Source organism: Mytilus trossulus, unplaced genomic scaffold (assembly GCF_036588685.1).
Source record: "Mytilus trossulus isolate FHL-02 unplaced genomic scaffold, PNRI_Mtr1.1.1.hap1 h1tg000070l__unscaffolded, whole genome shotgun sequence".
NCBI lineage: Eukaryota > Metazoa > Mollusca > Bivalvia > Mytilida > Mytilidae > Mytilus > Mytilus trossulus.
In genome coordinates, this window is record NW_026963294.1 from 4901343 (window position 1) to 4918285 (window position 16943).

A 16943-nucleotide genomic window follows, 5' to 3' on the forward strand; every position below is an offset into this window, starting at 1 on the left:
GTCCATTTGCTCTAGTTAGCTTAATCTATTTATATTTATATTCATGTTTATATATCTTATATGGCCATCAGAGGTTTTCCTAGGTCAACTTGATAGTTTATGAGATGGCGTCTAGACTAAAATACACACGAAATAAAGCCACATAATATCAAGCTAATGCACTTAAAATTGTTTATGTTAGACGTTTAATAATAGAGATTATATTTTTTTTATATTTTAAATAATCTGGTTTAATTCAATCAAATATTCGTGTGGGTGCGTGGGTGTTGCAGCCTGTAGCTCAATGCCATATTTGGCATGGCCATAGACGGCGCTCGCAGCATGAAACAGAATTTTGGAATTCCCTTATCAGCTGGAATAGAATTTGGGAATTCCCGTATCGGGCACTTGTTAATTTGCTGTCGACAAGAAATCAGGTGTTGTGCAAATTAGTTAAACTATCCAAAAAGAGGATGCCTAACAAGAGAAATGCCATAGGATCGCCATCAAGGGCCATGGGGAAGGAAAGAAGAACGAGCAGCAGGACAGGAGGAAAGAGAGTGCAGCACGAAAAAATGGCCCAAAAGAAAGACGGAGCTGGCCGGAGAAGAACTGCCAAATAAACAAAAGAGGTCGGACACGTGGTGGCAGAAGTACCTGAGGAAACTACTGATATCTCATCAGGTTCAAACACATATGTGAAATATGCAGTGGCAAACACAGAAAGGCACAATCTTATAACTGGGCAAAAGGAAGAAGTAACAACAAGTTTTAATTTTTATTCATTAGGAAATACTCCTTAAAAGTATCAGTCTTGGAAAATTATTTAGAATTCTACCCACCTAACAATGTAGCACATGAAATTATATCTGGTTTCAAATACGGTTTTTCATCAAAATAGTTTGGCTCTGGTGAACTAAGGGAGAGTTCCAATTTAAAAAGTGCATTACAGCTACCCAAAAATGTAAAAGAAAAATTAATAAAGGAAGTTAAACTTGGTTGCATTGCTGGTCCTTTCCGATACCCACCTTTGCCCATCCTTCAGGTATCACCAGTGGGGCTAACGTCAAACTCTCACAAAAATCAAACAAACCTTGGACAGTTTTAAAAACACTCTTAAAGATATGCAATCCCTTTTTGGGATCCTGAATTTTGCTTGTAAGGAAGTTGCTCCAGGCCGCACCTTCTGTCGCAGTCTCATAAATTCAACAATTGGGGTAAGGAAATCGTATTACAAAATTCCAGTAAACAAGCACATGAAAGCAGATTTAGAAGTTTGGTTACACTTTTTTCAAACAATGCAATGGTGTCACTGTAATAACGGACAATGTATGGATTTCAAATGAAAAATTAGAGTTGTTCACGGATAGTGCAGGGGTCAAAAGGCGGGTATGGATTCTATTTTGCAGGTCAGTGGGCCCAAGGCATATGGCCAAAACAATGGGTTGAAACTGGAATCACAAGAGTTATGACATTGTTAGAGTTTTTTCCAGTTGTAGCAGCTCTAATGTCCTGGGAGTCCTATTTTGTTAACAAAAACGTTATTTTTCATGTTGATAATCAGGCGGGTGTTCAAATCATTAATATGAAAACTAGCAAATCAAGTAGAGTTATGACTTTAGTTAGACAGATGGTTTTAATGAACTTTAAAAATAATACATTAGTTAAGGTGGTACCTTACACTACAGGGAGATAACTCTGTAAAGTCAGCTAAACGCTTTAATTACGTTGTGTTGTAAACGGATCATTAAGCTTCTCAGTGATCAAAATTGGTGTCTGTTTGATAGTTTGATAGTTTATTAGAGAAAACTCAGCCGCAGAAGACTGCGTAACAGGAGCATATTTATATACACAATATTAATTACAACATAGTTCATAATACAAACAGAATACATTATTAAATTATACATCTTCAGAAATAAGTTTGTGTTTATTACAGTTTTAAATTAGACAAGCATCTTTTCTACCTTTTGAATAAAAATTGACAGCTTAGACAGCACATTACTATTACTATATTTAAGCATGCCAAGTACTTTTTTTTCATTTGAATATTTTAAATAATATGGAGGTATGAACTTCCCCCTTAAATCCTTAACTTCACAGTTGGTACATTTACATATATAGTGGTATACATCTCCAAGACCAGCTTTACAGAGTGGACAAATCCTATCATTTCGTGGTACATTTCTCCATCTTCCTGTTTCGATGGGAAACTTTGTATTCCATACCCTTAATTTACATATGTTTACTCTATGACCCCGTCTTAATTTTAACAGATATGTTTCCAAGCAAAACTCTTCTTTAAAGTGTAGATAAAACTCCCCCCTTGATGAACTGTTTATATCTGAGAACCATTTTTGAATAAACTGGTCCTGGAGACGCTGCCTTACATTGATTTTAATATAATTATAATCAACTTGCTCCGGCAAATTATATAGTTCGCAAAAGCCACAATCATTAAACACAGATTTTACATAGTTAGACCACTTACAATTACTACCTTCATGCTCATGCATGTACCAAAGTAACTTATAAAGTTTACCCGATAGTTTTTTATCATTTGTTGCTAGCTTGTGCCAAAAACATACCATTTTTAACTAGATCTGCAGTTCAAGTGGAAATCTTCCAAGTTCCCCATATACCATAAAATTTGGCGTAGATGATCGCACACCCAAACTGCGCTTACAAAACTGTAGATGTAACTTTTCAGTATTATTTTTATTTTCAAACCCCCATATTTCCGAGGAATAGGTCAAAATTGGAACCACCAACGCATCAAATAATTTTAGCTGTAGATCAATCGGAAGTGATATATTGTGTATCTTCTTGTAAAGAGCATAAAGTGCTTTTTGAGCTTGGTCTACCAATTTTTTACGAGCTTGAAAGAAATTTCCGTTGTAATTAAACAGCAGACCAAGATAAACATATGCATCTTTAATTTCAATAATTTCATTACATAGTTTAAAAGTAACATTCTTATTATACTTTCTCTTTGACAAAAATACAATCTTTGTTTTTGTAACATTAACAGTGAGTTTCCACTCAAAACAATATTGCTCAAAAACATCCAGAGCTTTTTGTAACCCTTCTGCCGACTCCGCAAAAATAATTGTGTCATCAGCGTACAGAAGAATAAATAACTTGATGTACAAATCAAGATTCTGTGTAAATTTTCCATTAATAAATTTTAGACCATCCACAGCGTTTTCATCCAGATATTCCTTCAAGTCATTAAGGTATAAGGCAAAGAGAAAAGGTGACATTTTTTCTCCCTGTCTTACACCTACCTCACACGGGAAAAAATCTGTGTTCAGTTCTCCATTTTTAACACAAGACTTAATATCTGTATACATGCTCAATATAACTTTAAACATTTTCCCACCAATATTATATTTTAATAGTTTTTGCCATAGTCCCACCCTCCACACTGTGTCAAACGCTTTTCTAAAATCTACAAAAGCGCAAAATAATTTCTTTCCCGAACTTAAATATAGTGAAATTAGAGCATGCATGATAAACATACTATCTTGGACAGAATACCCCTTACGAAAACCACCTTGGGCATCAGTTATAATCCCGATCTCGTCTGACAGAGCATTAAGTCTTGAATTAAATATAGAGGTGAACACTTTTCCTAAATTCGATGTAAGACAAATAGCTCGGTAATTATCCAAATTATTTGGATCCCCCTTGTTTTTAAATACAGCTTAATGATACCAATAAGCCATGAATTTGGAACGATTCCAGAATCAAACACTAAATTGAATAACTTAGTGTAAATAGGCAAAAATTGATTCACCGTGCTTTTTATATATTCGTTGACAATCTCATCTTCCCCTGGGGCTTTCCCATTACATAATTTTTTAACAGCTGACAGTATTTCGTCCTCTGTAATTTCCTGATCTATAATTTCAATAAAACCCTGATTTTTTATACTATTAGCTAAATCCTCAAAATCAGTATCATCATCTGGAACATCGCTTTTATTTAATGACTTAAAATACTCATATAATTGATCAATAGTAATTTGAGTATCTTTATCAGACCCCCCTTTATCAAATCTTTTCAAGATTTTCCAAAATTTACCAGAATCTTTTTTCGAAAGTTTACGCATGTCAGATTCTAGTGCATGTTGAAAACTCTCGAAACTTTTGTTCATTTCGGTTCTATAAACTTTCCCGGACTTTTTCATCTCATCTCGGTTCTCTTTTGCCAAACTAAATTTTTGCTAAATTTTATAGCTTTTTTCGTCAAAACAGGGTCTTTTTTTTTTGGGGGGGGGGGGCATATTATCTTATATATCAGGAGTTGCATTCATACCATCATAAAATTCAAGGGATACAGGATACTACAAACTTCTCTATTATTGGAAATGCATTATAAGGGAAAAAAAGAATTCAAGGAGGAAAACGTAATGACATTAGAGCACCAATTACAGTGCAATTGTTATCAGATATGATAAGTTGTTTAGATAAAGTATGTAAGACTACATATGAAGCTGCTTTATTTTCAGCAGTTTTTTTTTGTTGTCTTCTTTGGTTTGCTAAGAGTAGGGGAAATCACTACTTCAAAATCCAAGTCTGTTATAAATGGCTCCAACTTAACAATTTCTGATATTTTAGTTAGGAGAAAAGTCCTGGAGCTAAGAGTAAGGTGGTCAAAAACTGACCAAAAGGGAAAGACTCATGAACGAATATTTAAAGGTACGACCTACCTGTAACAATACAGATTTGTGTATTCATTATACTGGTATGCCTTTAACTAGATACCAATTCAGTAGTATACTGGAAAAAAAGCTTTACATTTTCTTTATTTTAGTAAAGGTCATTTCAGGTCAAATAGTTTTAGAATTGGGGGAGCCACGGAACTAGAGGAGGTAATTATGAGATTGGGCAGATGGAAATCGCATGCTTATTATCGCTATATTAGGTTGCAATTTTTCTAGTTTCAAAAGGCTAACAATCAACAAGTTTCACAGGTCCCAAGATTTTATGGATTGTTGGAAGTTCCCTTGTTCATTAGGCCAACGTAGAGGCGAAGAAATATGGTAGGAACAACCTGAGACTGGGGTCAAAAGGTGTTACAACATACTGGATTGGGCAACCTGGTTTACAGATTTTCCTCTTTTTATTATTTTTCACTGTGGCGCTATTGATTTGACAGTTTTAGAATTGACAGGGACTCATGAGGCGGTCCAGGGAGACTGGTAGTGATTGGGGGATTATTTCACTCGGCCCTTGCTCTGGGCCTGACAAGTTCTACAATTTGCAAGTTTGAAAATGTGGTTAGTGGTAACGGTGGGGTCTACATATGGATAACTCTGGGACCTTCTCCACCTCATCTTATAGAGGGGAGGCCTACACCTGCCAACAGGTGGGGCACAAATAACTGGAGCATTGGTAATACGAGTGTTTTCCCCCGGTGCCTCCCCATGGTAAGTGGTGGTGTTTAACTACCAGGGTTACGGTATGCAATATGCAATACGTCAACAACTCTTGATCGTTGTTCTTCATTTCATTGTTATTCGTTCAGTATTGATATAGGGTCTTCTTCTATGAGTATTGCAATTAATTTGGATAAATGTTTTTCATTGTTATAAATCAAATATGAGAACTTGAGTCAAATTGGTGAACATGAATTTTACAGCTCATTTAATGATGACACTTACCTTCAACAATGCGTAAAACACGAATTTTACAAGAAAAAAAATTTACCTTTTTAGAAAATGGATGATATAGATATCAGGGATTTTCATTCATTATGCAAATCTTTGTCATTAAGGAGAGACGCTGCACGCACTGCATGACATGTACATATTTTATGGTTTTTACTTTTATTTTCCTTAAGGTGTATCATTTACTATGTATTTTGTTAACTGCATGCATAGGATGTATGCCATTAATCCTATTTAAACCTATTAACGATATCAAACTCAAACATTCGTTCAAAAATCACACATGGAACATACAAAAATCTTCCGAATGAATTAGCAAGCTACCGCTATAATATATTTTTGATCCGTATTATTAATTACAATTTTTGTTCTCGCATTTGTCTACTGTTTGGCCTATTTCTAAATTGTATTCAATTTGTACAAGCTTGAATTCGGGTTTTGTTTGCATATTTCACACTAGCCTTGTGAACGTTTTTGTAAATCTGATATCTTTGATAGGTTATTATATTTGCATCTAAGCATCTGCATGGGACCACCAGCTGCATACCCTGTTAACATTTACTAGGCTTATATTCGTGTTGTTCGTATACCGCTATTCAAAAGTTATGCGTTGATTGAGCGAAATCAAATCAGTGTTACAAACCAAAACAGACTGAAACACATCAACAATTAGAGTAAAACACCAGCACAACAGAAACACTGAACTGGACTATTTCATTACAACTGCCATATTCCTGACTAAGTACACAATATTTAAAAACAATATTTGGTTGGACGTGATTTCATTGCTTGCCAAACTTCCCGTTTATATGGCAGTATTACAAATACAACTAAATTGACAACATTACGAATGCACAACAAATAAACGCAAGACCACTCAGGACGGAGGAATACATACATACATAATATAGTATTACATGACAACATGTAAACCACATAATAGCAACGGACATCTTCCACAAATTTACGAAATTCCCCATGCTACCACAAACAAATTATCAGCTGTGCGTCACGATTGTATCAACGCCACAAAAAATGACGTATTTTTTGCGACGTTTGTATTATAACTGCTTAATTTATGAAAAACACTAGTATATATAAGTTTAATTGTAGACTCGTACAAATGTATAAATTTGGGATTCAGTTTGTAACGGTGTTATTTTATGTATTGATAAAATTGAAAATAAAAATGGGGAATCTGTCAAAGAGGCAACAACCCGACCATAGAACAGACAACAGCAGAAGGTCACCAATAGGTCTTTAATGCTGCGAGAAACTCCCGTACCCGGAGACGTCATGCAGCTGACCCCTGAACAAATATATATACCAGTTCAGTGATAATGGACGTCATAGTAAACTATAAATTATACACAAAAAAATGAAATTAAAAATCCCACAACACTTACAAAGGCCAGAGGCTCCTGACTTGGGACAGGCGCAAAAATGGGACGGGTTAAACATGTTTTTCTATATATCAACCCTCTGCTTATACCTCTAGCCAGAGTAGAAAAGCAAACGCATAACAATATGCACAGTAAAATTCAGATCAAGAGAAGTCAGAGTCCGATGTAAGAAGGGGTAACAATTTTTTATTTAAATGACAATAAATAAGTAACAACAGACTACTAACAGTAATTGAGATGCCATCTCCAGACCTAAATAAAACTGATCACACAACGATACTGACAATAAAAGTCAGTTAAAGAGAAGTCCTAGTCCGATGTCAGTATAGGTAACAAAAGATATTAATCAAAAGGGTAATATTACATAAATTAACAAAGGACTACCAGCAGTTACCAACATGCTAGCTCCAGACCTCAATTACATTGATTGAAAGATTATGTCTTCATCATATGAATATCAGGCACAATCCCTCCCCATCAAAAAATATGTGAGAAGAACATAACCCGTGTCATGCCAACAACTGTTTTTTTTTTAAATAAATGTGTTTAATTCCGGTGCAAAAACCCTATAAATGAATCAATATTAAAGCCAAAATAAAATACAATTCGGGATTACTACAATTGCATGAAGTACGTGTATTTTCATTGATATTAACAACTTTACACAATTGCCTATAATTAAACAAGTATTTCCAGGTAGATTTCTTGTAAATATAACAAATAAAAGGGAGCTCAGTAATATCCAGGAATTTGTTTTTTTAACAGAATGATCGTTAAAAATACCAGCATTGTTTACAAAATCAAAACCTTTATTGACGTACATTATTTTAATAAAATGATTTTTTATGATCTTCAGGGCAATCAATTGTGGTAATCAATTTAGAATAACAACTTATAATTTGATTGTTTTCATACTAAGGACTGCTTTATAAAATGTTGTTGCAAATCCTTTAGAATTTTATTTAACTTATTAACCGATAAAGAACAGAGTTTTCTTAACAGATAATGTCTTTTTGTTGTAGTTGTTTTTTTAAATAGAAATTAGGTCCGAAATATTTGTATGATTGGTCCGAAATTTTCTTCCATTGCGATTTTTTCTACGACAATGAGAACGTTTTTTTACAAACAATTTTAGAAACTAAATCCAGAATGTTAACATAATCGGTTCTTGATATATACACATGGAAAAAAAGTATTGCAACATCAAATTCAAATTAAAATTAAAAAAAACACCCTTTATTTTTTTGTGATATAATTTGTTTTAATAGAACTAGTTAAATATTTTTGAAATATCACCCGAGTGTTATCAATAAAATATCGACTCGATAAATTCTTATCTGCACATGCAGTTACTGTACTCGTAAACAATAAAACAGATGTTTTATCCTCATTGTTTTCAACACTTTAAATAACCAAGTTTATAAAGTTATGTGATTGACACCTTGTAATTGGTCATCCACAACTCATAACTGCAGCAAGATGCAGATAATCAGCATGCGAGAAGCAGGTATGTCGCTGTGGCAATTGCACGTATTGTTAGTCATCACCATTCCACTGTAAGTCATTTTGAAAATAACAATCAGGCAACAATCGTTGTTAAAGACCTTCCAAGATCAAGAAGTGCCCCTATAGGTTGTATTTCTGTAAATATTGACAATGCAATTTCCCAGAGGAACTCCTTTTACGGCTCAAACTGTACCACTTTTACTATGAAGTTTTGAAAAAAATCTTTTCCTAGAATTGAAAGTTCATTTGCACCCCAATTTTTTTCAAAGGTCAAAATATAGGGCTGTGCGGTATATTTTCAACGTGTATATGCCCTGAACTTCTCAGAGTTTAAACTAACACTAATTTTCTTAACTACCCCTACCTCGAACGAAAGGTTGCCACAGATTGCAATGTAAACAATATGCACATGTAAATGTACTGGTAACATTCCCAAGTTATGTCTCTGTGGAACACATATAGCATAACTGGAAACCAGTATGTAAGCAAAATTAATTTTCTTTGAATGTTCAAGATCTCCCCAAAAGAGGCGTGTTTTGAGAAAAAGTTGTATTTACAAAGTGCAACATATAACATCTGCTAGGGGAAATCAAGCATAATGAAGGTTGGTCAGCAGGAGAACCATTGCAAACAATACAGTCCTAAAATAAGAGTGGTGACCATACAGGAGCCTTTAAGCAAGAACTGTTCGAGATCGGCTCATCGCTACTGGTTATCGTGCGAAAAGACCATTTCTGGGACCTTTGCCTACGAACAGACACACAGTTGTCTGTATCCTACAGCCAAAGTTGGAAATAAGCATCTTGGAGGAAGATACATTGTTCCAATGGAGTTCAGTTTATCTTTCTTGACCCGATTGTAGCACAAATTTGAACCATTTTGAGCATATATGGGACACTTCTGGGCGTAAAGTGCACGAAAGGACATCTCAGTTAAAACACGTCATGGAATAAACAATACCCTTCATCAGGAATGGTTGCTACTTCCTTAGCAACACCTTAGTCGACTTATGGCCGGAATCAGAAGACGTTATGCGGTTATCCGTTTGAATGGAGGCTGCGCACAGGATTTGCTTACCCTTCCGGAGCACCTGAGATCACCCCTAGTTTTTTAGTGGGGTTCGTGTTGTTTATTCTTTAGTTTTTTATGTTGTGTCGTGTGTGCTGTTGTTTGTTTGTCTTTTTTCATTTTTAGCCATGGCGTTGTTAGTTTGTTTTAGATTTATGAGTTTGACTGTCCCTTTGGTATCTTTCGTCCCTCTTTTACAACTCTTTGGCGTATAACGATCAACCATGATGTGAACAATCATCTAATGAATAATTTTGAAATGTCTGACATTTTAAATTTCGACTACAGTAAACGTTGTACAATGCATTTTTTTTTTAGAAAACACTTCATTTTGTTATAAAAATTTTGGTTTGATTAAACATTTTTTTTTATGCATTTTTTGTTCGTTTTAATGCCAATGTTTTCATTAACTACGTTTCAATATTATTTTACAAATACTTTATCATATTTCATCCAAAATAAGAGGCTGATTCTTCAAGTTTTAAAAAATCAAGGTGTTGCAATACTTTTTTTCCATGTGTATATTACCCATTCCCATAATAGTATCATAAGACCGAGAGGGTAGACTGTCTGTAACTTTTTAATCCAATATAATTCAATTATTTTCCGTGATCGTACACACTTTGAATGAGATTCACCAGGCTGCTTATTTACTACTTCTAAAGGCCGAACTGTTAAATATCTAATTGATGATTGTGCTTCTTAATGTGTTAATAAATTAGACTTTTGAATTTATTGGGTCTTTTAAAACGGCACAGGTGTTATTTTGTGCGTTTAGATACATATCGTCTAGCTTCCCCTACGTACTGAATACCGCATCCCGGTTTGTTTCATGTGAGTAAATAAATAAAACTGTTGGTTTTTCAAGTTATATCAGTTTCAAAATTTAAAGAAAATGTGTGAACATTAAACGTGGACCTTACCGTATTGTAAGTGGAAAGACGGGGACATGTAAGTCATTTTTGCCATGACGTTTATCGATAGAAGGGTTACCGCGATTTGTATTGTTAAACATGTTAGCGATGGTAGTATTATTAGATAAGCGATGTTGACGATTGGGTCGTGTAGAAACACTTTGAACGAGTTTGGTTTTTATTTTATTTTTCCATTTCTAAACTTCATATTTGTTTTTTGTGTGTGGATTTTATTAGAAAGGAACAAAGACTGGCGTCCAGAATATAAACCAGCATACAATAAATTATATTACGTAATAGATAAACCTGTTCGGCCAAAGATGTCAAATGCTATCCGTCATAAATTACCAGACAAAATATAACAAAAACTAGTGCTAATTGTCCCATTGACTTTTGTATGTCTGTTCTTGAATTATTTTCCTTTATGAGGCGAGTTTGGGCATTGTTTTACAATAAATAATGTTTTATCTGAAGTTAATCCACTACCCAATTTAACGAAGGGCTGAGACTATGACATAGAGACAAAATGTAATAGATGAACGAGAGATGGTGTAGACACTACATTATACAAGCTCAATCAGGATTTGTAGAATAAAGCTACTGGAACAAAAAACAATTTGTCAATGCAATGTTTTATTGTCAGAAATATCTGAAATTGATAATTCTGTTAACAATATTGGTTAATATTTTTCGAAACAAATCTTTCATGACACAAGACATATTTCAAAATGTCAAACATTAATTGAATTGAGTAGATAGCCTTACTTTATATTTATAATTGTTAAGTAGGTTGTAGTAATGTAATGTTCCTGCGTTGAGGCATCACCATTCCTTTGATGTTATGGAAAATAAGAAAATAGATGTCTACATATTTATATCACTAGAATGACTTAAATTGATGTTTTCCTTAATACTTGATTTTACAATTTTCATTCAAAGATTCCCTTTTTTATGTTATTATTGACATAATGAGAGTAAACGTTTACATACCGAACGATGTCGTGGGTGTAGTATCTCGGAAAATAGATGAATCTGTTTTTGTAATCATAGTCCATATCGAACACAGTATCGCTCTGCACCAAAAGTACAGTTACATTGCGTGTATCAATATCAAACTCCATAATTGAATTGTTTGTTGAAAACAAAATGTGTCCTGTGAAAGCTGAAAAATAACAGGAATACTCATAAAAATCTATACTACAAACCCTCAATTACGTTTATACTTTTATTTTTATTTAGATAGATAATGTACCTCATATATTTGCTATTTGCTATTTGATCAGGGTTATCTGGTGCCCCATATAGTTTTTCAGTTTTAAAAGGTAGACCGGATAATCATTTTTCAATCGAACGATCGATCGTCGTTCAACATGTTGCAGTTAGTCTTTGACCACTCAAAATAGGAAACATTGTTGAGGAGCATGTTCATTTGTACAGTGCACATATACACTGTGACACGAATTGATTATAACAAATTATCATCATAAGTATGCAACGCAAAAGTTTTGTTGGCTCGACGTTGACATATATATCTAATTATATCTGTTTGTTTTAATAGTGAATAATATAATTACATAACATTGAATGCTGTAACACTATTTTTCACATTTATACCTATCATTTATGTTTGTTTTGTTCACACATCGTTGTCAAAATTATGGATAAATTAATACGACTGTCATACAAGTGAGAGGTTTAGCTAGTTGGAACATAAGGTTTAATCCACCATTTTCTACATAAGAACATGCCTGTATTAAGTCAGGAATATGACACGTGTTGTCCATTCGTTTGATTTGTTTGAGTTTCTTATTCATGTTATTATGCCATCTGATTTTCCACTTTCCGTAACAAATTTTCTCTGGAATTTAGTATTTCTGTGATTTTACTTTTTAAAACATATCGTTTTTAAAATATCAAGATAAAAACGGAGATATACACGTTTAGAAGTCAAGTTTGTGACCCTGTGATGCTCCCTTTAAATATATGTATACAATGACCTTGCTTTAATTAATTTCTAATTTTCTAATTATATTCATCTAAAAAAGTTTAAATACAGAATGTTACTTTGAATGCAGACAAGACGGCAAACAACTACGGTAAAAATATTATTCTAACTGAGGACAATAATTTTTTTAACTTTTATCGTGTAGTTCTTTTTGTTAACTTATACAGAAAGGTTGCTTTTACTTATTTCAAGACATTAATATCTTGTTGACCACTTATAGATGTGTAAGACATGTTGTGGTTTAGTTTTAAAGATTTGGCAATTATTGACTTGCTTTTTGAAACAGTTGTGCTGCATTCAAAATTTTGTAAGCAAACATATGTGCTGAATTGGAGACTGCGTAAACGAAAATATGTGTACCACTCGAAATTGAGTAAACGAAGAAAGCAAAATACTATAATATGTTTTTCGTTAATATTTTGTACCTAAATTAGGCCGTTAGTTTTGATTGAATCGTTTTACATTTGTCATTTCGGGGCCTTTTATAGCTAGTTATACAGTATAGGCTTTGCTCATTGGTGGAACTTGTAGGGTGACTTATAGTTGTTGATGTCTATGTCATGTTTGGTTTATTTTGGAGAGTTGTCTCATTGGCAATCACATCATATATTCTGTTTTTATAAGTCATGACTTAATGTTCATAAGGCAGTCTTTCTTAAACTGATTGATTGCTTAACGTTTACCATGTTCTTAGTTGTGGCTTTTACATGATGTGTAGCATATCAACACTTTACGGGAACATATCATCTAGTAAAGCAAATGTTTCCAAAGATGCAGTGTACGGTAAAAAAGAAAAGGCAAAGGGTAAATCACAGAAAAAGGTAAAATGTTACCATAACAAAAAAATCAGGAGCATATGTACTGTGTATGTTAGACGAGTTAATTCGCCTTGAAAATGGTATATTAATTTTATAAATACTTGAAACGGGTTTAACATGTAGAGATGGATTTGATTATATCCTTCCGGAACACATGATATCACCCCGAGTTTTTGGTAAGGTTCGTCTTTATTTTGTTTGTTTTGTGTCGTGCAATATTTTGGTTTGTTCTCTTTTTCAGCAATGGCGTTGTTAGTTTATTATTGATTTATGAGTTTGAATGTCCCTCAGGTATATTTAGCCCCTATCTTGGAAGTGTTTTGGAGTTATTTATGATGCAATGAAGCAAAGGAAACTAATAATCTCACAAAAAATACCGAACTCCGAGGAAAATTCAAGTAGGAAGTCATCAATCAAATGGCAAAATCAAAAGCTAAATACATCAAACAAATGGACAACAACTGTCATTGGTACAGGCTGTCTCCCACATTAGAAAAATTGCAATTTTTAAAAGCTAGATAAACCTCTCACTTAGTTGGGTCCCATCAAATTACATTTCACAACAGCTAAGAAAACAGCATATGCATTAAGATCACTACATAAAGTTTGTTATTATTTAGCGTATGCCGTATTTGGCAAAACCTTTTCAACTTTTGATCTTCAGTGCTGTACAACTTTGTACCTTTTTCACTTTCGATCTTTTATATCTGGGCGTTATGTATTCGGGTTTAGTTTTCTGTAATTAGTTAATACTTCAGTTTCTTTATGTATATCTCTTTCATATTCATTTGATAAAATTTACTGTTTGCAATAGCATGAATTGTTCTATATAATAAGAATGTTCTTATCCCGGGCATAAAAACAATGCCGTATTTGGCGAAACCTTTTCAAATTTTTATCTCCAGTGCTGTACAACTTTGTACTTTTTTCACTTTCGATCTTTTATATCTGGGCGTCACTTGTAAGTCCTGTGTGGACAAGGCGCGTTTTTTGGCGTATTGAATTTTAAACCTGATGCTTTTTTGTGATCTATTAATCATGTTTTTCTTTGTCTAATATGTTCTCCTATTTATTTGTATTGTAGTCCTGTAATATTATGTTGTCATTTCAATGTTATATTTAACTTTGCCATTAAAGTGCGAGGTTTGGCATGCCTTAAAGCCAGGTTCAACCCACCACTTTTATTCCCCTTTAAAAGTGTCCTGTACCAAGTCAGGAAGATGGCCATTGTTATATTATTGTTCGTTTCTGTGTGTGTTGCATTTTAACGTTGAGTCGTTTGTGTTTTCTCTTATTTTTGAGATATTGCGATCAGACGTGGCACGGTACTTGTCTATCCCAAATTCATGTATTTGGTTTTCATGTTATATTGGTTATTCTCGTGGTGTTTTGTCTGATGATTGGTCCGTTTCTGTGTGTGTTACGTTTCGGTGTTATGTCGTTGTTCTCCTCTTATATTTAATGCGTTTCCCTCGGTTTTAGTTTGTTACCCCGATTTTGTTTTTTGTCCCTGGATTTATCAGTTTTGAATAGCGGTATACTACTGTTGCCTTTATTAAGCGGGTTTTTTTTCACATTCGAAAAATAACATATGTACTCTAGGACATCATAATTAAGCATAATTATGTTACCGTGTCAACATTTATACAAAAATAAGAAGAAAATAACATAACCAAAAACAAAACAAAAAAGTTTAGTGGTTCAACAGCCGTATTCTTGTTGTAAGTTTGAAGATAAATCCCAAACAATAGAGCATATAACAATTCAGATAAAAACAACCGAAACAAACTGATAATGCAGGTGTGTGACATGATTTCGAACGTTACATAATCTTTTATTAAATGATTGATTTTGTTCCTGTGCTGAATCGTTAACAATATGCCATCATCTTCGTCCTCATTAACATATATGTTTGAACCTCTTCATTGTACATGTTGTATACATTGTTACATAGAAAGTATATATTGTTACATAGAAAATATGAACCTTAGTTAAGACACTGTACACCCTTGTTTTCCATAATTGTCTTGTATTGATTAGATGTAAACGATTTCCACGTAATAGAGGACGCACACAAACAATTTTGAATTGTCATTTGAAACTGGTCTTCATGAAGTCGTATCTCAATTTACACCGGGATGTCGTCAATGAAATTGGACACCCGTGATTTATCATGCCTTTTAAATAACAAATTGACAAATAGCAGAATATCCACTACTTATTTAAAACAAAAAAAAAACCTTCTGCATTGACAGTTATTGCACATGTGATTAACCTCAAGTTGTATCGAGTACATGAAAAATACATATCTTAATAATCAATTTGACCTTTTACTTTCCAGATTCATTTCTAACCGATTTTCAACTCTTCAACAGTCTGAGTTTTAGAAAGGGATAATCAATGAATTTTGAAATTATATATAGTGGTATGTCGGTAGTGTGGACATTTAAATATCTTCCAACGTCCAAAATGATGAGAATTGTAAAAGACGAACTGAAAAGTAGACAGCTCTCTTACAAATACTTCCTTAATATCTGTAAAGCTTGCCAGGACAAAATATAAAAATTTCACTAAAATACTCACATGATAGTTGTAGTTTGCAATGAAGTAAAAAACACATACACCACCAAACGTGTACCTCCATTTTTGTCAGTACTTGGATTTTAACAAACAATATTTGATGTTTTTTGTTACCGTGAATCTAATAATAAAAACAATGTGTTCATGTAAGTGTTCATTTCTTACAAGCATATTTTTTCCGGTATATCAATTATCACATGTTTGACACCAATTCAAAAAGATGTATTGTAAGTCAAAGCAAGATAATCTATTGCATCCCAAAGTTATGAGCCCGGTGTAAAATTATTTGGTGCTTTATTTACTAAAGGTAAATTGGAAATACACCCCCAAAATCAGTAGTATAAGACCGAAAATGCCCCTAACGAAATATTACCATTAATAATAATTACAGTTCATTGGTTTGGTCATCTCTATTTAAAACTCAAAGTAAAAGAGTTGAAATTCAAACCAGATAGAAAATTTAAATTGTAACGGCCATTTTGGGATGTATATACACAAAAAGTAAACATTGTTTTTACTTATAAATTCCCAATATTGACTTCAATTTCATTTTGGGGGGTTTTGTTGGAGTATGTTTGTCGTTGAGAGAAACATGATTTTAATCACTTTTTCTTACGATATAGGTCACGATTAAACTGTATTCTTGTGATGCATATTTTTTTACTCCTTGCACGGTTATCTCATTCAGAAGTCATTCTAATTTTGTTATATGAGACGTTAAAACTAAATTGTTACTTCTACTGAATGTATTGTGGAAACAGACTATTGAATAGACCCTCACAAATCCACTAAAACCACACTTCTTCATCTATATTGTTACACAATTGTGGACCCTTTTCTTGTTTCGTTTACGTCCACATGACGAGGATTTTAGGATAAAACATTCCATTTAAACCAAACATGTATATAAAAATCTGCATTGGTGCAGTCTAGTGTGGTAAAAACCGTTCATGTGTATCAAACGGATCAATAAATCCAATCTCGAAAAAAATATGT

The 16943-nt window shown here is 33.4% G+C and overlaps 1 protein-coding gene across 4 annotated transcripts in view; it reads right to left on the reverse strand.

Annotated features, from left to right (window-relative positions):
* Nucleotides 1-16068, reverse strand: part of LOC134699425 (low-density lipoprotein receptor-related protein 8-like) — a 38878-nt gene extending 22810 nt beyond the window's left edge. For 3 of the 4 annotated variants that reach the window (XR_010103586.1, XR_010103587.1, XR_010103585.1), the window contains exons 1-2: nt 15951-16068; nt 11535-11706 (exon numbers count right to left, since the gene is read on the reverse strand). Coding sequence is in view for 1 of the 4 variants with exons in the window: in XM_063561020.1 (XP_063417090.1) it covers nt 11535-11706; nt 15951-16011 (233 nt within the window). In the remaining 3 variants the exon portion in view is untranslated. The remainder of the gene's footprint in view (nt 1-11534; nt 11707-15950) is intronic. The other variant, XM_063561020.1, reaches the window with a different exon arrangement.
* Between the last annotated feature and the right edge of the window lie 875 nt (nt 16069-16943).